This window comes from Lepidochelys olivacea (genome assembly GCF_965140295.1).
Source record: "Lepidochelys olivacea isolate rLepOli2 genome assembly, chromosome: 18".
Taxonomy (NCBI): domain Eukaryota; kingdom Metazoa; phylum Chordata; order Testudines; family Cheloniidae; genus Lepidochelys; species Lepidochelys olivacea.
Window position 1 is genome coordinate 13,953,198 of NC_140428.1, and position 26,437 is coordinate 13,979,634.

Consider the following 26,437-nt stretch of genomic DNA (forward strand, 5'->3'; position numbering starts at 1 on the left):
GTTACAGCCTCTGGGTCGAGTTCCTTGGGTTAAGAGAATGCGGTGACTGAAGCCCTGTAGTGCATCATAATAGACTGGAGTAAAGATTTAAGGCTAAAACTTTTCAGTGTGGATGTTGGAGGTTAGGCACTTAAAGAAGACATTGGTCCGCTCTGTTCAGCGCTGGTGAGGCCTCTGTTTTGGGTCCCGCATAGAAGTTAACATGTTAGAGAGAGACCAGAGGAGAGCAACTGAAAGGTTTAGAGAACATGACGTGGGAGGAGAAGTTAAAATAATTGGACGTGTTTAGTCTTGAGAAAAGAAGACTGAAGGGGAAACATGATAACAACCCTTTACTGTTGTCAGGAGAACAGTGGTCAGTAGTTCATTGTCCACCGAGGGTAGCACGAGAAGTAATCGGCTTATTTTATTTTATTACTTTTTGCAGCAAGGGAGATTCAGGTTTGATAGTGGGAAAGTATTTTCCCGCTCGAAGGAGAGTTAAGCACTGGAACAGGTTACCTAGGGAGGCTGTGGGATCCCCATCACTGGGGGTCTTTAAGAACAGATTGGGCAAACCCCTGTCTGGGATGGTCTAGTTTTACTTGGTCCTGCCTCAGTGCACGGGGAAGGACTGGTACTTCCAGCCCTAATCTTCTATCATTCTATGACTAGCCTGATTTCCAAAGGTGCTGAGTGCCCCTTTCAGTTGCCTGAATGTGCATTTCCATCCCTGAATCAGAACACTTTGCCCTAAGGGATTTGCCTAAGAATACAGATGGTGTCAGAGGCAGGATTTGAACTCTGGACTTCCTGCTTTCCAGAACTACTAGATCAGGTCTCTCTCTTGAGAGCAGAGGGTAGAAAATAGTGGCTGCAACACCCAGGGAAGGGAGAGAAGTGGAGGACTTGCATGCACTTGTGGTAATGACCTTTGTTAATCTTCTCTCTTTCCAGGCCCGTGAGTACAAGGTAGGCTCAGCACGTGGTCTTGTCTTTTTGCCCCATGTGTTGGGGATGCAGATTATGGTGGATATGCTGGTGCAGGGTGTGGAATGCAAGTTTTTAAGCAAGGGAGAGGGAGCTGGGCTTGCAAATGTTTCTGCATTTTTCTGGTCTAGAGGTGTTCTCCTAGCATGACCTGACTCTTCCCTCTTGGTGCCGCAGGGTTCTGGCTTGGCTGGGGATGGGGACGTTGGTGGAGTGTAAGTGACGCTTTTTTAGGGAATAACAGACTCTCCCTCTCCACAGAGGCCAGCTGGAAATCAGCAGTCTCGTCCCTTTGGGCCCCAAGTATGTCGTGAAATGGAACACTGCCCTCCCGCAGGTGCAGGTGGTAGAAGTTGGGCAGGAGAACAGCACATACGACAAAGACAACGTGGTCATCCAGAACGCGGGAGCCAAAAAACATGCTTCAGCCAGCCAGTCGTCCAGTGAGTATCCGCTCGGAGGAGGGGGTACAGCACACTGGCTTAGTGTGCTCTGTCTTCCTCTAGTCAGTGGCTGCTTTGCTGAGGATAAGAGTCTACTACTGTTACCAGCCAGTGGAGTTACTCCTGCAGCTCCAGTGGCAGAGCCCTGTTTTTAGTGCAAAAGGTTCAAGTGGGCGAGGTGGGAGGAGAGGAGGGAAGGGATAGGAGGGGGAGTGAGGGGATCTGCCGAGACTCGGTGGTGCAGCAGTTCCTATCTGATCCCTGGCCCAATCCTGGGCCCCACAGTGGCTGCTCCAGCCCCTCTGGGTCCCATCCTCACGTTGGCCCCCAGGTGTGCGCCAGCCATATTTCCGTTGTGGGATCGTCAGTGCACACCGCCTCCCGGTTCCGCCCCCTGGCCCCAGGTTCACTCCAGTGGTGGCGGTGGGTGATTAGGGCGTTGCTGTGCAAGCTGGGTCATTCTGGGAATTTGACTGGGAAGCGCCATGGTGTTGCGGTAGAGCGTGGTGCCTCCTTCTTCATACCATTGACCCAAAAGGAGGGGTTCCCCAGCCCTTCCCTTCCCTCCCACCCCATTGCTTCGGGATCCCACACCCCGGGTGGCAGCACCCCATCAATGCTCAGCTGCTCTCTTCAGTGAGCGAACTGAGCAGCGTCCACTCTAGCCAGCACCCCCTGTGGGATGGAAGGGGAAGAATCGAGTCTTTCCTGAACCAAGAGACCTGGCCCCTGCCTCGGTGCTCGTTAGACTCAGAGCTTGGCCGAGCCCGCGACTCCTCGGTCACGTGAGGGCTAACACCGGAATGACTCCAGGCCCGTTGCTGGCTGGGCCTCTGCAGCGATGTTTTTCTGATGGCTTAACGAAACGTTGCCCGTGCCTTTTTGTTTTGGTTTGCTGGCTAGAGGGGACTTCCTCTGTGGGGAGCATTGAAACGGAAGATGTAGAAACTTCTGCAAGCAGTAAACACGTTTTGGAAGTTGCTTGTGTCCCCTGAGAGCAAGGGGCCAGAAATCGGAGCCCTTTGCTACTTGGGTTCCTGGACACCTCATTGTTCCTTCTGCCCTTAAAATACGGGGTGTCTGAAAGGCAGCCCCGCACTTAGGACTATGCTGCCCTGTGAGGTTGGCTGTGAAGAAGACACAGAGTGGTGATGGCAAAAGGGCTCCATGGAATCCCCGCTCAGAGCACGAGTGCATTTTGGCACTTGGGAAAGCCGGGGCTGGGTAGCACTGGCAGGGTCTGCGCAAGTTTTCCCCGTGCGGCCGTGCTAACGTACTCCAGTCCTGAATTCTAGTGCCCACTGCTCTTCTGTTCCGGGACAGTCTGTACGATGGGCAAATGCAAACTTACTTCCCCTTGTGAACCGAGTTGGGATTTGAAGCCATGTCTTCCAAAGTGGAAGGTCAGCTGACAAACCCACCAAGCCTCTCTGCCTGCTAATGCATTGCTTTCCTCCCAAGATAAGGTGTACCTGGGCCCTCCACGGCTCTTCCAGGAGCTCCAAGATTTGCAGAAGGATCTGGCTGTGGTGGAGCAGATAACCCTTCTCATCAGCACCCTCCATGGCACCTACCAGGTAATGGCCAGGCAGTTCCCCTTCAGTCAGTGTCAGCTCTGTCTCTCCAAGCAGATTCCTGCCAGCAGGTGTCTGGTCAGTTGGGAATGGGATTTACGAAAGAAATGGAGCTATTTCCCCTGTGGTCAGCGAACCACAAGCTGGTTTGTGACTTGGACATAACTAGCCAGGACCAAGGCTGGGGGAAGCCAAGTTAGTGGTCCAAACGACAAAGAACATAACCTTGGAGCAGGGCAGAAAATGGCACTGAATGAGGTTTCTGCCACTGTCTTACTTCTAAAGCAACCATCCCTCCTCACTACGTACCCCTCCCAAGCCCCTACACCAACGTTGCTATGCTGGCTCTTTAGCTGGGGAGGCAGGCAGATCCTTGCTCTGTGGATGTCCTGTGGATGGCCATTGGCTTCCCCAGGAACCTCCAGACATACCAACTTCCTGATGGACTTGATTCGTGGGTGCCCATGCTAGTCCAGAGCCCTGCTCTTTGCTGTTCCTGGGTGGGCCTTCGGGTGCAATTTGATGGTAACTCATGGGCTCCTGCCTGGCCCTCTCTGCCACGCTCTGATACCTGCATCTTAGGGGTTTCCTTTTCTCTCTTGCTTCCAGAATCTGAACATGACTGTGGCCCAGGATTGGTGCCTGGCCCTGCAGAGGATGATGAGAGTGAAGGAGGAGGAGATCCACTCGGCCAACAAGTGCCGCCTCCGTCTCCTGCTTCCAGGGAAGACAGACAAGTAAGTCTGCTCTTAGATCCCACGGGCAGGACATTTCCTGCTGCATCCCTCTGAGCATGGAGACGGAATCGGAGGGCAAAGGCCTATTGGGCCGTTCTAACCGGTCTCCTGGTAGGCCCATGCAGAATTGTATGCTACAGCATGTTCCGATGCTTTGATCAGTCCAGGTGTACGTGTCTCAGGTAACGGAAGCCTATGCCAGCGTGTAATAAGGTCTCACTTATACCTAGTGCCCTGTACACATCTGTTGCCAGGGCAGCTCGAGTCTTGTCTTGTCCCAGCCTGGCCGGACGTACCAGAACAAACAACTGGTTCAATGCCAGGTGCTTTGGAGGAAAGTGTAAACCCCCTCCCAGCCCCCAGTTAATTTGGGGTGAGGTGGAAGGAGGAATGTCCTCCTCAACGGACCACCCCACCCTGGGATTATGCCCTGATTTTGGGGAGACACTAAGAAGATTCATGGTGGATCCTGAGCTGGTGGAAATCCGCATACTGTGGTGCTGCACTGCTTTACACTGGCTGAGGATCTGGCCCAATATGCTTCTGATGAACCTTGGCTCCTTTTTCCTCCCTCCCCTTGTGGATCCTCTTATATCTAGTCCGGAGAGAAGGGCGGCTGGCTGAGACAAATGCAGCAATTACTGGTCCCCTCCTCCATTCTCGCTGAGATGCAGTTCCTCAGTCTAACATCTCAGGCTCTGCCAGGTCAGGGCATAGCCTGTAAAGCCTCTCCAGGCCCTGTGCTTTGCCGGGCATGGGGGTCATGGCCCAAGAACTAGCAGCTGCCTCAGCAGGTCAGTGCCGGGGCAGGAACCGCTCTGCGCACCCCCAGACAGCCCCTGGCTGTGACTCCTGGGACAGCTGCAGGCCATGTCTGGTGATATACAATGTAAGTGACTCTAATTGCTGCAAAGATGAGTCCTATGACCGTAGTAAACTGAAACCACAACAGGATGATCTCCCTGTCTCAATAATGTCGTATGTAAACTCCTGGCCTGCCCGCCGCATGGTCAGTGCATTTCCAGCCCTACCCTTTTCTCTATGGCCCCCGTGTGCCCTATTAAACAGCTACTGCCTGTCTGTGCAGGGGTGGTTGCACTTCTGTGGTGGGTGAAGTGCCCTTTGGCACAGAAGTTAGCTACGCAAGGGCTGGGGTGGTACTAGGCACCTGGGTCCATTAATGCCTTTCAGTCAGATCAGAATGGAGCTAAATTCTAGCCTCCATCGTCCTCCTGCTGCAGGTCTGGCCGCCCCATCAGCTTCATGGTGGTCTTCATCACCCCAAACCCACTGAGCAAGATCTCCTGGGTGAACCGCCTGCACTTGGCGAAGATAGGACTGCGTGAGTAATCCTGTTTGCATGGGCAGGGCATCCCTCTGAATGCAAATTAAGGGGTGGGGCAGGGAGGGCCTGTCGATGTCTGTGTTCCCTTTGATAGGTCAGGAAAAATAAGTATCAGAGCTCCTTGCCCAGCACGTGACATTATGGGAATGTGCCAAGCGCAGGCTGAAACTTGGGAGCGTTGAAGCCCTATCAGAGCTGCAAAGAAGCGCTTGACTAGGAAAGGTCTTTAGCTCCTCAGTGTTACCCAGGAGTCTCCAGAGCAGAACGCTGGATGCCCATTATCCAAGTCAAAGAGGGATTTAGCGATGGGCCAAATCAATCCTGCGCGTTGCTCCATTAAGATCAAGGGATTCGGTTCTCCACTGCCGGGTGGACTCACCCAGGGTGAAAGGCTCCCATGCTGATTTGCTCGTGGTTCACTCTCGCTTTGCACTGGTGCAAATGACTGTGCAAACTGCAGGGCAGTGGAGCACCATGGTCAAGGTGGGCTTGGTTCATGAAGTCCGGCTTGGTTTGTGCACATCAGATGTAGGGCTTGAAAGAGGTCTCTCTTATCGGGGTGACTTCCCGTTGCCTTTGATGCCTTGGAAGCTTATTCCTTCATCATTCTTACTGCTTCATCGGGGATTAATTAAAAGGCAACACTCTGATTTTCTTGCCTGCAGATCTTTGGTTCTGGTGCACAGCACGCAGTCGAATACCAGGGCGATTTCATCAGGGATGTTTGTATTAATGGAAGCTGTGCGGTCTTTCATCATGGGGGCCCCCCCTTGGTGAATAGTGGTTAAGACCCAAGGGTTAGCAACTGTTGCAGTCTCTCTCTGCTGCAGGAGGCACTGGGCTGACTGAGAGGTGGCAGTGATGGTGGAGAACTACCTGGGAGGTGGTTTGCTGAATTCTCTCCCGCCCCCCCGCACACCCCTGCCGGCAGTGTCAGAAATGAGAGAGGGATGCGATGGTGCAGTTTTCTCTGACTCATGCCTCTCTGCTTTTATAAGCTTCCCCCCACCGTCTTCCCGGGTGTTTTAGTGCTGGGTGTTGTGCAAGTGCCTGTCAGAAACCAGAAAGCAGGTTTGGGTAGCCAGAAAACACCATAAAATTACAAATCTAGAATGCACAAAACTTCCATTCAAGCACGTCAGCAAGAAGTGGAAGGTTGGACATATGACCAGGGAAGAGTATAAAAATATTGCTCGGAATGAAATCAGGAGGGCCAAATCGCACCTGGAGCTGCAGCTAGCGAGAGATGTCAAGAGTAACAAGAAGGGTTTCTTCAGGTATGGTGGCAACAAGAAGAAAGCCAAGGAAAGTGTGGGCCCCTTAATAAATGAGGGAGGCAACCTAGTGACAGAGGATGTGGAAAAAGCTAATGTACTCAATGCTTTTTTTGCCTCTGTTTTCACTAACAAGGTCAGCCCCCAGACTGCTGCACTGGGCATCACAACATGGGGAATAGATGGCCAGCCCTCTGTGGAGAAAGAGGTGGTTAGGGACTATTTAGAAAAGCTGGACGTGCACAAGTCCATGGGGCCGGACGAGTTGCATCCGAGAGTGCTAAAGGAATTGGCGGCTGTGATTGCAGAGCCATTGGCCATTATCTTTGAAAACTCATGGTGAACGGGGGAAGTCCCGGATGACTGGAAAAAGGCTAATATAATGCCAATCTTTAAAAAAGGGAAGGAGGATCCTGGGAACTACAGGCCAGTCAGCCTCACTTCAGTCCCCGGAAAAATCATGGAGCAGGTCCTCAAAGAATCAATCCTGAAGCACTTACATGAGAGGAAAGTGATCAGGAACAGTCAGCATGGATTCACCAAGGGACGGTCATGCCTGACTAATTTAATCGCCTTCTATGATGAGATTACTGGTTCTGTAGATGAAGGGAAAGCAGTGGATGTATTGTATCTTGACTTTAGCAAAGCTTTTGACACAGTCTCCCACAGTATTCTTGCCAGCAAGTTAAAGAAGTATGGGCTGGATGAATGCACTATAAGGTGGGTAGAAAGTTAGGCTAGATTGTCGGGCTCAACGGGTAGTGATCAATGGCTCCATGTCTAGTTGGCAGCCGGTGTCAAGTGGAGTGCCCCAGGGGTCGGTCCTGGGGCCGGTTTTGTTCAATATCTTCATAAATGATCTGGAGGATGGTGTGGAGTGCACTCTCAGCAAATTTGCGGATGATACTAAACTGGGAGGAGTGGTAGATACGCTGGAGGGCAGGGATAGGATACGGAGGGACCTAGACAAATTGGAGGATTGGGCCAAAAGAAATCTGATGAGGTTCAATAAGGATAAGTGCAGGGTCCTGCACTTAGGACGGAAGAACCCAATGCACAGCTACAGACTAGGGACCGAATGGCTAGGCAGCAGTTCTGCGGAAAAGGACCTAGGGGTAACAGTGGACGAGAAGCTGGATATGGGTCAGCAGTGTGCCCTTGTTGCCAAGAAGGCCAATGGCATTTTGGGATGTACAAGTAGGGGCATAGCGAGCAGATCGAGGGACGTGATCGTCCCCCTCTATTCGACATTGGTGAGGCCTCATCTGGAGTACTGTGTCCAGTTTTGGGCCCCACACTACAAGAAGGATGTGGATAAATTGGAAAGAGTCCAGCGAAGGGCAACAAAAATGATTAGGGGTCTGGAACACATGACTTATGAGGAGAGGCTGAGGGAACTGGGATTGTTTAGTCTGCGGAAGAGAAGAATGAGGGGGGATTTGATAGCTGCTTTCAACTACCTGAGAGGTGGTTCCAGAGAGGATGGTTCTAGACTATTCTCAGTGGTGGAAGAGGACAGGACAAGGAGTAATGGTCTCAAGTTGCAGTGGGGGAGGTTTAGGTTGGATATTAGGAAAATCTTTTTCACTAGTAGGGTGGTGAAACACTGGAATGCATTGCCTAGGGAGGTGGTGGAATCTCCTTCCTTCAAAGTTTTTAAGGTCAGGCTTGACAAAGCCCTGCCTGGGATGATTTAATTGGGGATGGGTCCTGCTTTTGAGCAGGGGGTTGGACTAGATGATCTACTGAGGTCCCTTCCAACCCTGATATTCTATGATTCTATGATTCCATAGAGGAACTGCTTAAGTCAGGGTGCCGGTTCTGATTTCAGTCCGGGGGAGGCATCTTGCAGCAGCAGCCCCGAGGGTGCTTAGGCCCCTGGAAGCTAAGGATAAAATGTAAAAAACATCAGTCTATTTTGGGAGTATTTGTGGGTTTCATGTAGGTTTCCTACAACAAAATTACTAACACAGCACAAACAGGCAACAGCTGATGGAGGGGAAGGCCCAGGATTCTTCAGGGAAACCAGTAACAAGTTCCCAATGTCCATTTCCATCTGGACAAACTGTTGAAAGTTTTAGTTGTTTTTGGCAACCTTTCTGGTGAAACTTACCCAATGTACAGAAAATGTACCGTCCTGCATAGTAGCCTGGTGTATCCTCTCAGTCAGTCAGAGTTTTATATACGCCAGCCTCTCACGAGGCAGGCTGGTTTTTTCATCAGTTCGTTGAGGCCTTGATTCAGGAAAGCACCTGAGCACACGTTTGACTTTCAGCTTGTGTTTGAGATCTGTTGACCGTGCTCAGGTTAAAGCATGTGCTTAAGTACCTATCCCAAATCGGGATGCAGCATGTTCCCAATTGGAAGAGGGTCAAAGCAGGGGCCGGTGACTTTTCTTCTCTTCCCCAGGGCTTAGGAAAGACTCCAAAACCAACCTTTTAAACTACAGACTGGGCCAATCGCATCCCAGCCTATACCTTCTTCAAACTGAGGCTCAGGGGGAAACTGGGTAACTGCCATTTTAGAATTACAGCTTGTGAGTGGTGGTAGTGAGGGAAAAGAGAGTTTGCCGTTGAGGTGACTCCAAGATATCTGCCCTCAGGGTGCAGAGTGAAGGGGAAGGATAGTTAAGGATATAAAACAAGGAATATTTTTTCCCGGGGAAGGGCTTGTCTTTGAAGCACTAAATAGCATTAAGCTCTTTCTCTGCTCACCAACTTGTTTAGGTAAGGAGAGAACAGAAACACCAGGCGTTAAGCTGACAGAGTGCCCCATCCCCTGTTTGGAAATGATGTCCATGGCTGATGCTAGCAGTGTGATGGCTAAAGCTAATTAGCAAGTCAAAAAAACACTGCACCAATTCCCTTTATGCACCTCACCCAGGGAACCATTCCTCTGCGCACATAGCCCCTTGGCACCATCCCTCTTGGCCTTCTGGCACATACAGGAATACCATCCCTCTGCATGCACACAACCCCACACCCCATGGCACCATCCCTCTGCATGTACATGCCCCCTCCAAGTTCCCCGAGCACCATCCCTTCCCCTCCCCCAGTAACCCCTGGGGTACCATCCATCTGCACGCCAACAGGCGCACTCCCCCCTGCCCCAGCCCTCAGGCCATCACCCCTCTCTGCACACATGCACCCTGGGGCACTATCCCTCTGTCCATCCCCATTGGGTTTGGTGGGCTGCCACACAATGGCCACGCTGATGCTTAAAGTGCGTTTCCTGCAGTTCAGTGCTTGCATGTTAGTGCGGCCACCCCAGGCAGGCAGGTTATGCAGAGAGGTCGCAGGCCCTGTCCCCCAGCACGTTCCAAGACACCTGGCTCTGCCTGGCATGAGGGGCTCTTCTTGGGGCTACCCCTGCTCTGTTCTCCTGCCTGGTATGACGCGCAGAGAGGGGACGGAGCACTACTGCCCACCCCTATTTAAATGGCACCCCTGGCTTAAGTGTAACTAAATCAGAGTTCAAGTAACCAAGCCCACAGATGTCCCCTGAAGGCAGCACGTTCCGGGAGATGGAACAGTCTCAGCAGTGTCATACGGCAGGCCTCAGTCAGGCCTTCTCCCTGAGTCTCTAAAACCAGAATTGGTGGGGGGAATTCTTGACTGCTTTGAGCTACTTAATTAGATTTACTTACCAGGGCATGTGGGGGTGTGTGTGTGGGGAGAATGTCCATCTGGCCTCTGATCGGAGGTCTTAGGAGCAGGAACAATTATGGATCGTGCCTCAGGGAGGTTGGCATATCTCCTCTATGGGGCATCTTTCCCTGTGCTGTCTGGAGCAGAGGAGGGGAGAGCGGAGACTCTCTAGGCCTCTTCCATGGCTGGCATCCACATGAAAGCGAGCCTGGCTATGTTTGAGAGAACCGTGAGGGAGGAACCCAGCCCCTACAGCTCAACGTTGAGCATTCACTCTCTGCAGGGAAGAAAACCAGCCAGGGGCTCAAATGAAATTACAGCTCTTAGGAGACCCTTGCAGTGTGTGTCATGGCTAGGCACTTTGAGTGCCTCACCCCTCTTTCCCTGGCACCTGCTCTGTCCCCCTTGCTCCTTTCTATAGCAAGGACCCCATTTTACTCCTCTTCGGGTGGGATCTCAGCCAGCCAGACCCGCCTTTTATTTTTCCATCTCTCTCAAAGGCTGAGCGGTAGCTTTGGACACCACCTTGTGGCCTGTGTTTACAGGGGAGGGTCAAACGAGAAGATCACAATGGCCTATGAAGCAGGTGGAATTGGATACCGTTGAAAACAGGAGATTGCTCTAGAAGATGGACCCCAGCCTGGTGCAATGTGGCAAATCCTGTGTTCCTAACTGAATCCAAGTAGAAGGAGCTGAACTGACTGCAGGTTTCATCTTAGGTGGCTGCAGGCCACGCTTTGGGCTTCAGAGCATTGAGCCAGTGGCATGGCTGCATCTGCCTGTTCCTTCCCAGGCTGCACCTGGCTTTCTCACTGACCTTCAGGGCAAGGCACGTTTGTGTGCAGCATTTGATTGAGGCTCTTTGTTTTGCATTTAATTTTCTCTGATTAAAGCGCCTAGCAGCCGCAACCATGGAAAGCCCTGGAAATCCATGAAATAAATAACTCCAGCTATTACTGCCTGGGGGCTTTCTTGAGTTGTGTTAGCTCTGAATGCTGAGGAAATGGGCCAGCACTTGGAGACTGCCTGGTTCTTATTGCCATGCTGCAGGATTCTGCTGTTTGTCCCTTCTCCAAACTTCCTTGTTCGGACAACACGGCCTGGAACGGATCTGTGTGCATGCAACCTTAATGCCTCCCGAGCCCACGGGTAATAGGTACTGCTGGAGTCTTGCAGCATGTTGGACAGAGACTTCCTAGTGGGGCCACCTTCCGGCCAACCTTGAGAATCCTGACTATGGAACAGTTGCCCACCTGCCCTTCTCCTTACTGAGTTGTATTTCTGACCTCCTAGCACTGTGTGGTGCCATCCTTGGAAAGGCCCTGGTGTGAGGTCTGTTCTGCAGGTGACTCCGTGCAAAGAAGAAGAGGATGAGATAAAAAAGGTGTCTGGCTTTCCAAAGAGCTCAGGGTCGATTTGCAAGAGCTCAGCATCCGCCATCGAGACCGGATTTTTCACAGAGCGCCGCGCTTAGCAGCTACCATCACAAACAGTGCTGAGTGCCGATGAAAATCCGGACTCTTGTTTTAGTACCTAAATAGAAGCTGAGTTCTTCTGAAAGTTCATGAACTTAGGGGACCCAGGATGGAAGCCTGTGGCTTGGAACCTGGCCATTTTGCAGAGGGCAGCAAAGGTGCCTTAGCTATGGCATGTATGTACATGTAGGTATGACGTGCCCATATGCAAGGTGACCCCGTATGTAGACACCTCAAGTCAGATAGCTTTAACTGCCGAAAAGGCCACAAGGTTTAACCAGAGGGAGATGACACGCTCTGCCTAAAGACAGGTTTCAGAGTAGCAGCCGTGTTAGTCTGTATTCGCAAAAAGAAAAGAAGGACTTGTGGCACCTTAGAGACTAACCAATTTATTTGAGCATAAGCTTTCGTGAGTTACAGCTCACTTCATCGGATGCATACTGTGGAAAATACAGTGAGGAGATTTATATACACACAGAACATGAAAAAATGGGTGTTATACACACTGTAAGGAGAGTGATCACTTAAGATGAGCTATTACCAGCAGGAGAACGGGGCGGAGGGGAGAAAAACCTTTTGTAGTGATAATCAAGGTGGGCCATTGCCAGCAGTTAACAGGAACGTCTGAGAAGCGGGGGCGGGGGGGGGGTGGGAATAAACATGGGGAAATAGTTTTACTTTGTATAATGACACATCCACTCTCAGGCTCTATTCAAGCCTAAGTTAATTGTATCCAGTTTGCAAATTAATTCCAATTCAGCAGTCTCTCGTTGGAGTCTGTTTTTGAAGTCTTTTTGTTGTAATATTGTGACCTTTAGGTCTGTAATCAAGTGACCAGAGAGATTGAAGTGTTCTCCGAGTGGTTTATGAATGTGATAATTCTTGGCATCTGATTTCTGTCCATTTATTCTTTTACGTAGAGACTGTCCAGTTTGACCAATGTACATGGCAGAGGGGCATTGCTGGCACATGATGGCATAGATCACATTGGTAGATGTGCAGGTGAACGAGCCTCTGACAGTGTGGCTGATGTGATTAGGCCCTAAGATGTCTGCCTAAAGAGACGTCTGGTCTGAACAACGCGGCGATGTTGGGATCAGGGTGTTGGTCCAGTGTCTGTGATCAGGACTAGAACTGCCTGGACTGCTTTTCATTAAAAAGTGCCGGGGGTGTGAAACCACGGTGCAGATGCAGAAACTGCTGATCTTCCACATAATCTTAGAAAAAATCTGTGCCATGCCCCGTCGGACTCAGGCTATAACTTATGTCACTGGCAGCAGAAAGATCCCATTGCAACGGCCAAGATTTTTAACATTGACTAGTGGTGTGGGGTACCTCGTCTGAGACGCTTTAGAGGGCCTTGAACCTCAGAGGGTGGGTGCTTGGCAATTGGGCCCCTTTTAAGGGGTCTTAATTTGGGAGCCCCAGAACCGAGGCACCCAAATTCACCAGTCGCTTTTGGAAAGCCACGCCTGATCTCTGCTTTGTCACATCTAAGGTAGAGCGTGCCGCAAAGGGCGGCTTCATATCTTCCCGTGTTTTGTAAATGGAGCACATCCCCTCTGGAAGTTTATCGCAAGCGTCTGTGTAACCCCACAATGTCATTGGTGGAATTGCTTTTCAGAGCACGGTTTCCCTTTTGATCTCTTCATTAAACGGGGGAAAGAAAGCAGGCAGATAATTCTGGGCGGCCGCAGTTCCCCTGCACTCTCAGGTCCCCCGGCAGCAGAGAGTTCCCTGGTGACACTTGCGTCCCTTCTTATCTTTGTTTCTATTCAACTCCACCAGCCACTGAAGCAAAAAAAAAAAGTTTAATGGAAGAAAAATTCATTTGAAATCTTATTTGAATGCCTGGATTCCCCCAGGCTGGAAGGAGTTTTGATTCTCTTGTTTTTAATAGTTTGTTTTTTATCTGGGATGCCTGCGGGGAAATCCTGTAACCACCAGTTAGGAATAAAAACGCATTAAAGCTGCATGTGAAGAAATGTTTTGTTGTTTCTTTTCCCTTTTTTTTTTGCTGTCACTACTCGGGCCTGGCTCTCTCTGCTCCGTGCTGTAGTCGAGAGCTCAGTGCGTGAGAAAAGGTGAATAAGCAGAAAGAACCGCTCTTAGTCCTTGGAAATGCCAGCCCCTGACATTTCCTTGTGGCTAATGCTGGTTCCACCCCTGTTAGGTTCTTCGGGAGCAGACAAGCCGTATGCATTTTAAACACTTTTTTGACCAAATCTGCTCTTCATCCTAAAGCTCAAAGCCAATGGTTCTCAACCTTTGTGATACCAGGGACTGGCTTGCTGCCTTCCTAAAGTGTCAGGGAGGTCTTGGGGACCAGAGCCGGACCCGACGTTGAGAAACGCTGGTCTAAGCCGCCTAGTCAATGGAGAGGTGCTCATCACAGCTGATACAGGGTATGTCTGTGTCTACACAGCAAAAGCCTTGAATCCAGTGAGCGCGGGTAACCATAGCAGTGACTACACCACAGTTAGCAAGATGAGGGTGTACCCGGGGTCCGCTCCGGGCTTGCACTATCCATCCTGCACTGTGTTCGCTGCTAGCCACATTCAGATTAGCACAGGTAGGCCTAGTCCCTGCACATCTTTTGCTGTGTAGAGGTACCTATAGAGGGAACCTTTCCCCTGTCGTGTCTGTCTCAAGGGGTTTGTGCTGACACCCAGCTCTGTCCTATAGGATGGCCAGCTGCATTCAGTAGGTGGGTGATAGCATAATCCTTGATCAGCCGGGTGGAGTAGTAGGCGTCCTGCTCCCGACACCCATGTGGGATTTGGATAACTGGGCGTAACGGGATGGAATTGAGCAAAGGAAAACTCCAGCTGGAATGCTGGGCCTTCTGGCTGCTTTCCCCCCTATTTTTGGCGTCGGTTAGAAATGACCGGGCAAAGCCCAGGAAGCCGTTCTGCACCAACAGGTTTATCAGCCTGGTGGGGCTTCCCACGTGCGGGATCAGAGACTGCAAAGACCTGCGGGGTGGCGGGGGGACCCCACTCCGCCGAGTCTGGGGTTAGTCCCTATGGTACACTGGAGCGTGGTGTCCAATCTGTATCCCATTGGATACCTCCCTAGACTCTGAACAGCTTCTCTTTGCCTGGCTGAGTTCTGCGAGGGCTGAATCTCTTTTCTGGTTACACCCAGTCACTGCCAGGGGCTAGTGTGGCTACTCAGAGATTCAAGCAGTGCCTGCATGTTAACCCTTTCGTGACCAGAGCAGGGAAGTTCTTAGCGTATCATAGAATCTCAGGGTTGGAAGGGACCTCAGGAGGTCATCTAGTCCAACCCCCTGCTCAAAGCAGGACCAATCCCCAATTTTTGCCTCAGATCCCTAAATGGCCCCCTCAAGGATTGAACTCACAACCCTGGGTTTAGCAGGCCAATGCTCACCACTGAGCTATCCCTCCCCCCCCCATACCGTAAAAGAATGTCATCTTCTGTGGGAGGGGAGGTATACGGCGCTCAGCTAAGGTTTAAGTGGCACAATTATCTTAAGTGGCACAATGATCTTTCTCCCATCAGTTACTCTATCATGCTTTATTGATCTGGGATATAAATTAAGCTGCAAGAAATCAAGCCTCACTGACAGGTGCTCCTAAACCAGGAGCTTTAGCTGCTGGGCAGGATCCAGTTCCAAGTGAGGCTTCTGCATACATGTTCAATGTAGCCTGATAATAAGGTCCAGAAGCTGTCTCCAGGAAGGAGCAGAGAGCGACTATGAACCACGTGCTGGGGAAGGAGCGCAGAAAGCTCAGTCTGATGGAGTATCTCTGCTGGCTCGAACAGAGTTGTATTGGGGTCAGCCATATGCAAGAGAGACCAGTGGGGCCAGAGACCTCTTGTTCAGGCATTGCGGCGATCACAGCAGGCACAAGAAGTTTGGAGGCTTTTCTATCTGGTCATGTTATAAAGGAGGCTGGGCCTGATTCATGGCATGGTAATGCAAAGAAGTGGAGGGGTGGAGTTATGCGAAATAATTTAAGAAGGCTCAGAGTTGGGGAGCAAGAGGGGGTCAAACTCCAAACTGGGGAAAACTAAGCTAAACCTAGGGGAAGCTGTTCTGGCAGTGCAACGGATTCAGCTGAAGGACAGATACCCAAGGGAAACGCTAGGGGGAATCCCCATCATGTGGCACATTTGAAAACTAGGCTAGGCAAACCCTAAGCAGTGTGCCATAGGGCATTGCCCTCTTAGTCAGGGAAGGGGCAGGCTGGTGCTTTGTCCCTTCTCTGGATTCCTACGCTGTGGTGAGACACCCGCGGCTGGCTTGTGCCAGCTGACTCCTACTTGTGGGGCTCGGGCTAAGGGGCTGTTTAACTGCATGGAGATGCTCTGGCGTGGGTTGGAGCCCAAGCTCTAGAGCCCTCCCACTTTGCAGGGTCCTAGAGCCCAGGCCCGATGTCTCCACTGCAATTAAACAGCCCTTTCACCTGAGCACTGGGAGCCCGAGTCAGCTGGCATAGGCATGCCGAGCTAGCTTTGATCTAGCGAGAGTGGCTAAAAATAGCAGTGTCGATGTGGTGGCCTGGACCCCAGTGCTGGCTAGCACTCAGTGTGCACACAGATTTGTGGGGGGGGGTTGTGCAGCCCAAGCTGAAGTCCGTGTCACCCCGTCTTCACTGCTGTTTAGCCAGGCTAGCTAGCTTAACGCTCGCTCGGGTATCCTACCCGAGCTGCAGTTACGCCTCTGGTTGCAGTGTGGACCTACCCCAACCCTCCATCCCCTGTGCATTAAAGGTGAGATGAAGGTGTCTGGTCTTCTGACCACAGCTGGAAAGGGAAGGATCCATTCTGGGAGCAATAGGGTGGTGCTCTTCAGAGAACGTCCTGGGAGCCGTTCAGATGAAATGAGCCCATTGGGTCGGCTGAGGGGCTCTTGTTGACTTTCCTCCTTGTGTTGGAGGAGGAGTGTTGCTGGCAGAAGTTTCTCTAGTTGTAGAAGTTCCTCTGTCTTGTCCATCAGAGACTAGTCTCCTGCAGCAATTTGGGCAGCTAAGGTGCAGAGGGGTTCGGAGCGGTTTGGGTGCAGCTACTACCCATGGTTGGCTAGGCAAGCCAGTGTTCCAGGCCAGGGCGTCTGGGCAAGGTGCGTACGTGAGAATGGATGTCTAGAAAGTGACTAAATAAGATACATGACGTGGGCAGTCACCATGCAAGGAGCTGCTGGACTCAAGGATGGGACTCTCCTTGGAGCCCTGCATTCCCCACCTAGTTTTGAGCCACGTATGGGGATCTTGCAAATATGATCTGTCCCCACCCCGGCTCCCTGCTAAAACAATAGCTGGGTGGGGACAGAAGAGGCTGTTTGGAGAAAAGTAGGAAATAAAAGTAGGGAAGCCATGTCGTGAGAAATGTGTGATGTTAGCTCATGGCTTCTAGTGTGTCCTCAGCTATAAATGATGCTGGGCCAGCACCCTTGAAAGTTGGAGCACTGGATGGTAATATCGCGGCTGCTGATCTCTACTCCTGTCTGTAAATGGGCTGTCCTATTGGTTAATCACTGGACTGGGACTTCGGAGATCTGGGTTCTCGTCCCAGATCTTCTACTTGGGCACATCACTCAGTCGTCTGAGCCTTAGTTCCACGTCAGTGAAATCGGGCTGATGCTAGCACAGGGGCACTGTAAGGATAAATACATTGTTCGCGAGGTCGTCTTGTGCAATAGTGCTGGAGGCCACATAACTACTTCAGCGGGATCTGCACTCCCCCAACTGGAGGGCAGGGAGCACTTTAGAACCCAGCTTCTAGTGGTGTGACTTGGGGCCCGCTTCTAGTTTCTTGCTGGATGGGGACATTTTTTCTCGAAGAAGCAGGGCTTGAAACCTCTCTTTTCCTGGTGCGATGGGCAAAGACCCCTTCTGGAGCTTACAGACAGCTGGGGCTCTGATCCCCTCGGCTCTGCGTGTTTGGAGGGATTCGGGGAGCGCTGGGCGGGAGGGAACGGTCTATATGAAGACCTGCAAAGCTGTTAACTTCCCCTGCCTGCTCCGCTTGCCACAGGGGAGGAGAACCAGCCTGGATGGATGTGTCCTGACGAAGACAAGAAAAGCAAAGCTCCCTTCTGGTGTCCCATCCTGGCATGCCGCATACCTGCCTTCTCCTCCAACGCCCTCGACCTGCAGGTAAGAACCCAGCATCTTCTCTTCTCTTCTCTTCTCTTCTCTTCTCTTCTCTTCTCTTCTCTTCTCTTCTCTTCTCTTCTCTTCTCTTCTCTTCTCCCTCAGCCTGCTTAGAATGCCAAGGAGAGCAGATGTGGGGTGGGCTGTTAGACTGCCTTTCTGGGGCCTCTCTTTGTCACTTGTAAGGGATGTGGGGACAGGTGCCCTGGTCAGTGCTGCTAAGTAGGAGACTGGGGGTTTTCATGTCACTTTGGGAGATGCTCACAGGAGGTGGTGAAGGAGGGTTTCTTGGTCTCAGAGGATTGGACGCCTCTACTGTGGGACTGGTCCCTGGTGGTAGAATCGGGGCGAGTCCTTGTGTGGCTTTTGTGGCTAGACGCTATTAAAAGGGAGGATAGTGGCTCAGGGATGTGAGGGGAGTCTCCGGAACTGGACTGCAGACACTGCTCCATTGATGCTGGCACACCTGTCACAGGTAAGCCTGCCCTAGGTATTGTGGTCAGCTTGCTCAGATCACGGGCGGTGGTTGGCTTATAGTGCAGAAGTCCCTAGGAACCCCAGTTGTGGGCCAGGGGCCCCACTGTGCTAGGGCTGTACGAACACAAAACAAAAAGCCAGTCGCTGCCCCGGAGAGCTGGCAGTCTAAGTAAATGGTACAACCTTGTCATGGTGTGACACAAGCCTGGCGACCTCCCAAGTTAGGAACGCATGGATAGCGACGGTCCCCCTGTGAGTTAAGACTCGGGGGTATGGCCCTGGACTGGCCGTCAGAGATCCTGGCTCTGTCACTAACTCACTGAATGACTCTGAGCAAGAGACTTAATCTCTCTGTGCTCCATTCCCAGCGTGGGGATACCAGCACTTAATTTCTGCTCCATTGCTCTGGTCTTTTTCCACTGTGATCTCCTCGGGGCAAGGACAGTCTGTCTGTAGATGGATGGACAGCACCTAGCGGCATGGGACCCCCATCTCAGTTGGGGCCTCTCGGCACTACCAAGATAACAGGCAGCCACGTTTGCCTATCCATGGGGATACCGTAGCGGGATGCTACAAATGACCCACGTTAAGTGGGTGGATGCAGCGTTTCAGGAAACAAGCCAGCGAAAGCCACTCGAAAGCTCCCGTTAGTTCTTGCGCACAGAAACCAATGTGGTGCGGGGATTAAGGACAGGCTGAGCCACGACTGCAGCTCTTGCTTGGTGACCTGCTTTCTTTCGGGGTTGTCCTGGGAGCTCAAGGTGTAATCGGCCGGCCTGTCCTTGCAGCATGCTGCTTTCCCGACAACAAAACTGGTTTGGTCTTGGCTGCCTCGCCACACTCTTTACAACACCCTGCCTCTGCTTCGCTCCTGACTGCTGTGTGGGGTGGGAGGGCTTGAAGGTTCGCTCTGCTCCTCGCACCTGCAAAACCCTGCTGACCTGCTCAAGCAGCCACTCAAAATACCCATGTGGGGGTCCTGATCCGCCTGCCTTGCTCCTGGAGTTGAACTGCTGCAGGGCTGCTTGGGGGGAGGGGAAGGCACTGATAAGCAGGGCGATGTTTTTTTTCCCGTGGGTGCTCCAGCCCCCAAGAACCTGTGGAGTCAGTCCCTTGGAGCCTCAGATGTAGGGCGTGAATCAGGCAAGGTCATGGGGAGATGGGAAGGGGTGGACTCTCCTTTCCACCGTCTAACAGGGAACAAAATGTATTGTGTGCCCCAAGCCCTCTGCAGGTTCAGTGCATCGACACATGCATGTGCTATGGAGAGGGTATGGGAGGCTGGTGGCTTAGGGGGATGGCAGCCAATTAACCCTCCCAGTAGCCTTCTGATGTAGGAGAGTCACATCCTCATGGGGAAACTGAGGCAATGCCAAGGATAGAACCCAGGAGTTCTGTCTCCTCGTCTCTATCCACTGGACAGTGCTGTCTCTTGGTGCACCATAGCTAACAGGTGTTAGCAGGCGCCCGCCTGTCTCCTCTTGCTTCTGTTTCAAGAGACGCGGCCTGTACCAGCCCCGCAGCCTCTCTCCTCCCATCCCAGCTTCCCTGTTGCCATTCATGACAGAAGTCACCCAATCAGCGCTCCATCAGCGGGATGAATTAGGGCTCCCCAGCACTGGGGTTTTCATCCAATTACCGACAGTAACAGATGTGATGTTGTCGAGCCGCCGGCTCCCTTCCCCCTCCCCCAGCCGGCTCCGGTGGGAGCCTTCGTCAGCGGAGGAATACATTCCTTCTGGAGCCCCGCTGCGGTGCCGGCTAATTAGACCAAATGGCGGGCTGTCTCTCTCGGGGGGGAGCAGGGCTGTGTGTGTTTTGCAGGCGCGGTGCTTTCTTATCAGCCCTGCCATAGATTCTGCTCTGTGCAGTTTTTTTAAAATGCTAACAAGGGCACTAGCTGGAAGAGGACAACGCTCCTCTTTTTCTGTCTTTAATCTACAAAGTTCCTTTGCCGTGGTAATATCCTTCCCTCCTGTCCCTGTGGAGTCTGTGTCGCTTTTGTGATGTCCTCTGACTTCAAACACTTGCCCGAATTGCACGGGTCCCAGGAGCTGAGGACCTTCCAGTCTCTTTCTGCGGAGCCTTAAACTTTCCAGATCCCTCACCAAATTCAGACTAAGCCCTCCGGTTCTCCCCCCTCCACCTTGCTCTGCCAGCGGCGAATCATCACTCAGATCTGCACCAGCTCCTTCCCTAAGTGGATCGTAGTCGGTGCCAATTGGGAGGTGACCTCGGTCCCTTCTGGGAAAAAATCCAGTCTGGTCTTTGCTTGGCACTGTGCGCAATGGTGCTGAGACAAGTCCCCGGCTCCATGGATGTGCTTGGAATGTGGAGGCGGGGAGGGTGTGCCTGGGGGGCTCTCTGTACCCACTCACTCCCCTGTGGGGCTACAGGAGGAAATGGAGAGAATCCCAGCTGGCAGTGCCCAAATCCTTGCTGGGTTTCTCTGCCATGGAAGGCGCCAAAGGGTTGTAGTTTGCTTCAGTATCCCCCATCCTCAAAGGGCAAAAAGCTTGTACCCCAGCATTGGTTGCACTGCAGCAAGCTTCCTGCAAGGGTTCCCATGCTGGACCAGTGCCGATCCCAGGGAATCTGTGCCAGGACTGTGCGTGCCTGGATACCTATCAAATCCCTGCGCCGAGGGATTCATTAGGGTGGCGATCATCGGCAAAGGCCTTGATTTCTCCACCCTTTGCCACCTGTTTTATTCCCTCCCATCCCTCACTCTCCTGGCATCTCCTTTCGCCACCTGATCCATGGCCCTTACAGCCCCCTCCCCGCTCCGTCTATGAGAGCGACTTCTCCAGCCCATTCCTAGCAGATGGGCTGGGCCTTTGAATGAATAAATGACGTCAGTCAATTAAAACAAAACAAAGGTAGAAAAGCCCCCATGAGAGACTAACTGGGGTGCTCATTAAAGGGCCACATGCCATCAGAAAAGGCTGTAGTCATGGGAGATGGGGTGTCCGGAGGGAGGTGCCCTCATCCGTGTGCCCTTGAAGAGCAGCGGGGTTGCCAACCTCCAGGATTGAAAGATGGTCACGTGTTAAAACCTCCAGGAATACGTCCAACCAAAATTGGCAAGCCTAAACAGCAGTTCCTTGTCTGGAGCTCTGAGCAAAAGCTTGATGGATGTGCCAAGTAGCTGGCTTTGCCAAGACCATCCATCAGTCTCCGATGCATTGGCTGGAGCAATCTGTTGTGGGCCTCCAGCCCCCTTTACCTATCCTGCTGCATGTCGTCCGTGTCCAGTTCTTGGCTTCTTAGGCCCTTTGTGGAAGCTTGGGAATATGTGAGCCCTGTCCTAGCAACTGGAGCCATGTTGTGATGGCCGCCCAAATTCATCCATGTGCCCACTGGAAACAGCAAGGGGGAGGAGGGGGAGGTATAGTTCAGTGTCTCGGGATGGGCCAGCTGAGGGGCAAATCTTGCCTGCATGCCCCACGGTTTCACTCTAGAAATCTTCCTATGTGCTTCACCTGGGGAAGGGCAGGTGGCCTGCCCATTACCGCCCTCCCTCGAAGGTTTGCTGTGTTCTGGGCTCATAGGAGCCGTGCTGGCAGAGGCTCCTGTGGAGATCCACCCAACCAGCAACTCCCTCAACTGCATCCCTCGCCAGCCCCCACCACCGACTCTTTGGGCTGGGCTGCCCTCCGCCATCCTTGCAGGCCCTGCGGTGCTGCCATAACCTGCCCTTGCCAGCATCGTGTATGGGGACCCTATGCACCAGTCCCTGCCTCCAGGCACTGGGGGGAATTGATCCCTGCAAGTGATGGATGCTTTGACTTTGCCCAAACCGCAGCACATTTAGGGTCAGGGCAACAGAAATGATTAGGGGACTGGAGCACATGACTTACGAGAAGAGGCTGAGGGAACTGGGATTGTTTAGCCTGCAGAAGAGAAGAATGAGGGGGGATTTGATAGCTGCTTTCAGCTACCTGAAAGGGGGTTCCAAAGAGGATGGATCTAGACTGTTCTCAGTGGGAGCAGATGACAGAACGAGGAGTAATGGTCTCAAGTTGCAGTGGGGGAGGTTTAGGTTGGATATTAGGAAAAACTTTTTCCCTAGGAGGGTGGTGAAGCATTGGAATGTGTTGTCTAGGGAGGTGGTGGAATCTCCTTCCTTAGAGGTTTTTAAGACCCGGCTTACAAAGCCCTGGCTGGGATGATTTAGTCGGGGATCGGTCCTGCTTGGAGCAGGGGGTGGGACTAGATACCTCCTGAGGTCCCTCCCAGCCCTGAGACTCTATGATCCTATGTCTGAGCACTCCCCTGAGTGTGCCCTCACCTGCTGCGTTTTGCTGCCAGAAACAGGGGCTTGCTGCACTTAGAGCCGTAGATGTTAGCACAGCTATGGGAGAGCGAGCTGGGGCTTTCTTCTGACTTACATATCATCAGCTCTGGGCTTCTCTCTGTGCGGTTAAGAGGGAGAAAAGATGCATCTCTCTGTCTGCATGCGTGCTTATAGATCCCAGGTGGACTGTGGGGCAGAGGAAGTAGGAAAAGTCCCATGTTTGCCTTAGTAAATGGAGTCCGTTTGCTCTGATAGTTGCGGAGGGAATCAAGATGTAAGAAAGAATTTGGGTCTCTAGCTCCCCACTCGCTCCGAGAACGATTGTGGGTTTTGCAAAGGCAAAACCGCCTAGTGGTCAGAGCAGGGAACCGGGAGCCAAACAAAACTTGTCTGGTTTGTGCCACGGGAGTTCATCTGAAACTCTGCCTCTGAGGCTGATCTATCTGCATTTGCCTACCCCTGCCCAAGATATCGATCTGTGGTTTGAAAGCGCTCCAGAGCTCAGCTGTAACTTGGTTCCATAATGGAACCTTCAGACAGGACGCCTGGCTCCATTCCTGGCTTGGCCGCGAGCCCGCTGCCTGACCTTGAGCGGATCGCTTTGGGTGAGACTTAAAGAAAGCCCACCTGATTGATCCTGACCTGTGATCCCGAGTCGCATAGGTGCTGCTGAAAAACCTACCCTGGGCCTGCCTGTGATTCTGTTGCCCCATCTGTTAATAAGGCTACTTACCTGCCTCACAGGGGAGCGAACGCACTCCTTTCCAAAAGGCTGTGATCTTAACACGCGGTGGCATCCGATTCCACACTGAGGCTGGGTTGCTAGGATCCAGGTCAGGTTTTGAGATCGTGCGTGAGGGCTGTGTGCCGGAGAATGGTTGTTCTCTGTCTTCCTTCCACTTCCCCAATGCAACTTCTGTTGAATTGAGATCTCTGTAAATATCCCATGCTCCTGTCGAGAAGCTGGAAAACCAGACTTCAAAACAGTGTCTCTAAAAATGGCTCTTCAAAGTCCCACGCGGCCAGAGCAGGATGGGAAGAATCGAGCATTTGATGTCTCTGCGGGCCAGTGAAATGTCCAGGCTTGTGTGCAAACCATAGATTGCTTTGCCAGGAGGCTCGGGGGAGTAGGGTTGCTGGCGGATCGCAGGGCCAGAGGGCCATCTTCTCTACCTTGATGGCTCATAATTATGCAGCCGCGCCGCTCTGGTTTGGGAAGCATCTGATCAAATTCCACCTCTCAGCATGTTGGGGTGCAGATGGGCAGTGGAGGGGCCAGTGGGGGGAGAGCATTTCAAATCCGATGGTTGGCTCTTGCATTTATCTTCTTGCTCATATGATGATTCCCAGCAAAGCGCTGTCCAGGCCTCAACTGATGAAGTCATGTCTCTCTTCCAGCTTGGAGCTGTGGTGCACAATCCTGTCCAGTCCTCGCTGCTGGGCTTCTCTGCCGTGAGCACCTCCCTCCCGCAGGGGTATCTGTGGGTGAGTACGGGCTGAGCTGGCCTGCGTGGGGAACGGTTCCTGAAAGCCGAAGGCTAGAGCATCCCGCTAATCCCAGTCTGGGCTTGCCCTCGAGGGCCCAAATTAGCTCAGGCTTGAGATGCTCAGATATCCCGGTGATGGGCAGGAGTGCGAAGAGGAGAGATGCTTTGTAAAGGATTCAACCAAGTTGGTTTCCTGGTCAATCCAGGCTAGCATGCTACTGGTGCTGTTGGCGAGTGTCAGATGGGAAGGAGATTGGCAGCAAGGGGGTGGGCAGCCAAGTGTCAGAGCCCCAGTTATGCTTGGGCCTGAGGTTTTGGTTCCTTGCATGGAAATCCGATGTTCAAGCAGGGCAGTGCGTAAACTACCCAAAGTAATTGCAGTAATTAACTCCTGGATGCTGCCTAGTGGGTCTGTGGCATGGGGTAGAGGCCCCCCCGCCCCCGCTCCACCCTCCGAGGCTCCTTTAGGGAGATCCTGTGCACCTTCTAGAGCTTGCAGACCAGGAGGGGCCGTTCTGATTAGCCTGACGTCCACAGCCCCTGGCCAGAGAGCCTGACCCAGCGTGTCCTGCATCAGGCCCAGTAACCTCCGAAACCTGGGAGGAGCTGCCATGGGCATAGTCCAAGTAGCTTGTCCATCCCAGTCTCCACCCTATGGCAAAGCCGGGGCTGAAAATGGGGCACTATATTGTTAGCAGTGGTGAGGAAGGGGTCGGGGGTGGCGGAATATTCCAGCCTGCAAGGGCTGAAGTTAAAAGCCCCTCTGGGTGGCTTCCTGCATCCCCACAGGTTGGAGGAGGCCAGGAAGGCGCAGGAGGCCAGGTGGAGATCTTCTCGCTCAACCGCTCGGTGCCCCGCACGGTGAAGTCCTTCCCGGTGGCCTCCCAGGTGCTCTGCATGGAATACATTCCTGAGAAGAGCAAGGAGGAGCAAGAGGAGGGGAAAGCGGAGGATTTGAGAGCTGCAGCTGACCAGCCCTCCGCTCCACATCCCACCATCTGTCTGGGGCTGCAGGATGGCAGGTGAGGTTTGGGCAGGGGGCACCATCTCCCGAGAGTGGGGGCTCGGCTTCGCTAGCACTATGCTCTAGCAGCGCTGTTGGCTGTCCAGCTGGCTGGCTCTTCCGTTGTTCCCCGTCTTTGGCCTTCCTCCTCCTCTGCACCCCAGTAGAATTCTGAGGACAGCCACTGTCTCCCCCCGCAAATCTCAAGTCTTACGTCCCTCTCACCCGCCTCCACTCCTGGAGCAATGGGCAGGGCTGGGCGTTGAGCTTCTCCACCCCTAAGGGGGTCACTGATTTTTAAGGCTGCTCTTTTCCAAATTCTTCCGGCCCCCTCCAGCCTGGACAGTGGAAGGCAGAGACCAGGCCCTGGACAGGATCTGCAAATCAGTTCAGGTAGAACCTCCCCACCCCCCATCTATCCCCCATAGCCCTCCCTGCACCTCCTGGTCTTGTCTCCACTTGATGCCAGAGGGATTCAGACTATTCTGCCCAAGCAGGTAAAAATAGTCTCCATTAGGAGCCGGTGGTTGTGAGCTTTGGGCCTTTGCAGCAGCAGGACATCTGCCACCAGCCAGGAGCCTGCAAGGACCAAGCTCTGGGCACCCACGATTTTCCCAGGCTTCGCTTCGTCTGTCTGTGGAAATCCTGGCAGCATGTGTGTTGATTTGCCCACTGCTGTCACTTAGCTCCATTACTACAGGCAACTGCCAACTGATGAACCTAACCTGATCACACCCACTTGTCCCTAGGGTGGAGCCCTGAGTTTGACATTGCAGACACCAGCCATGCACGTCATCAGTCCAAGAGCTCCACGTTCAGACAGAGCTGTGGGAGCCGTAGCTTCCTCCCTGGCTGGGATGTCTCCCTCCTGGGCTCCATCCCAGAGGGAATACATGTTCTGGGTTAAATCATATGCATGGAGGAGCTGGGTCGTACCTTTCTCTGTCTGGGAGCAAATGAGTGGAGCAGAAATGCTGAGAAATCAGCCTGGGGTGGCATGTTCAGAACCTGCCTTGTGCAGGTGGATCGGCTGGACCTGCTCCCGCTAACCGCTCTGTGCGCGGGACTCCCGGTGCAGTCGGTGGCTGGCAGGACTGGACTTTGCACAGGTGCTCACCATTGTTACTCTTGCCTTTCCCACTCCTTCTCCCTCTCTCCAGCATCCTGGTGTACGGCAGCGTCGACACGGGGACCCAGTGCTTGCTGACCTGCAGCCCTGGGCAGCAGCCTGTCCTCTGCCTGAAGCATAGCCCCGAGTACCTGTTTGCCGGACTGCAGAACGGCACCGTAGTTGCTTACGCCAGAAACAATGGTGAGTGTGGGAGTGGCGCACGGGGAGGCGGGCGCTTTGCTTTTGACGTGTCCTCCCCAGGGATCTGGAATGAAGCTGGGGAGACAGGAATGGTTTCCCAGCAGCAGGTCCGGTATCTTCGTCTTGCCGTTGCCCTGGCTGCAGTAGGGCCGGTAGCTAACCCTTTGCACTGGAGCATTGCCCGTAGATCCATGCCTGGAGCACGGGTGTAACATGCCCAGTGCTACCTGGGAGGGGTGGAATTGGATCTTCTTAACAGCTGCCATGCCCAGACT

The 26,437-nt window shown here is 52.8% G+C and overlaps 1 protein-coding gene across 7 annotated transcripts in view; it reads left to right on the top strand.

Annotated features, from left to right (window-relative positions):
- ARHGEF10L (Rho guanine nucleotide exchange factor 10 like) overlaps positions 1 to 26,437 on the top strand; it is a 157,434-nt gene that overhangs the window by 89,987 nt on the left and 41,010 nt on the right. For 4 of the 7 annotated variants that reach the window (XM_084651560.1, XM_084651561.1, XM_084651559.1 and 1 more), the window contains 9 exons: positions 937 to 951; positions 1,231 to 1,412; positions 2,874 to 2,989; positions 3,596 to 3,723; positions 4,965 to 5,065; positions 17,468 to 17,589; positions 23,759 to 23,845; positions 24,637 to 24,869; positions 26,011 to 26,162. In XM_084651560.1, coding sequence (XP_084507686.1) covers positions 937 to 951; positions 1,231 to 1,412; positions 2,874 to 2,989; positions 3,596 to 3,723; positions 4,965 to 5,065; positions 17,468 to 17,589; positions 23,759 to 23,845; positions 24,637 to 24,869; positions 26,011 to 26,162 — 1,136 coding nt within the window. The remainder of the gene's footprint in view (positions 1 to 936; positions 952 to 1,230; positions 1,413 to 2,873; positions 2,990 to 3,595; positions 3,724 to 4,964; positions 5,066 to 17,467; positions 17,590 to 23,758; positions 23,846 to 24,636; positions 24,870 to 26,010; positions 26,163 to 26,437) is intronic. The other 3 variants (XM_084651558.1, XM_084651562.1, XM_084651564.1) reach the window with 1 other exon arrangement.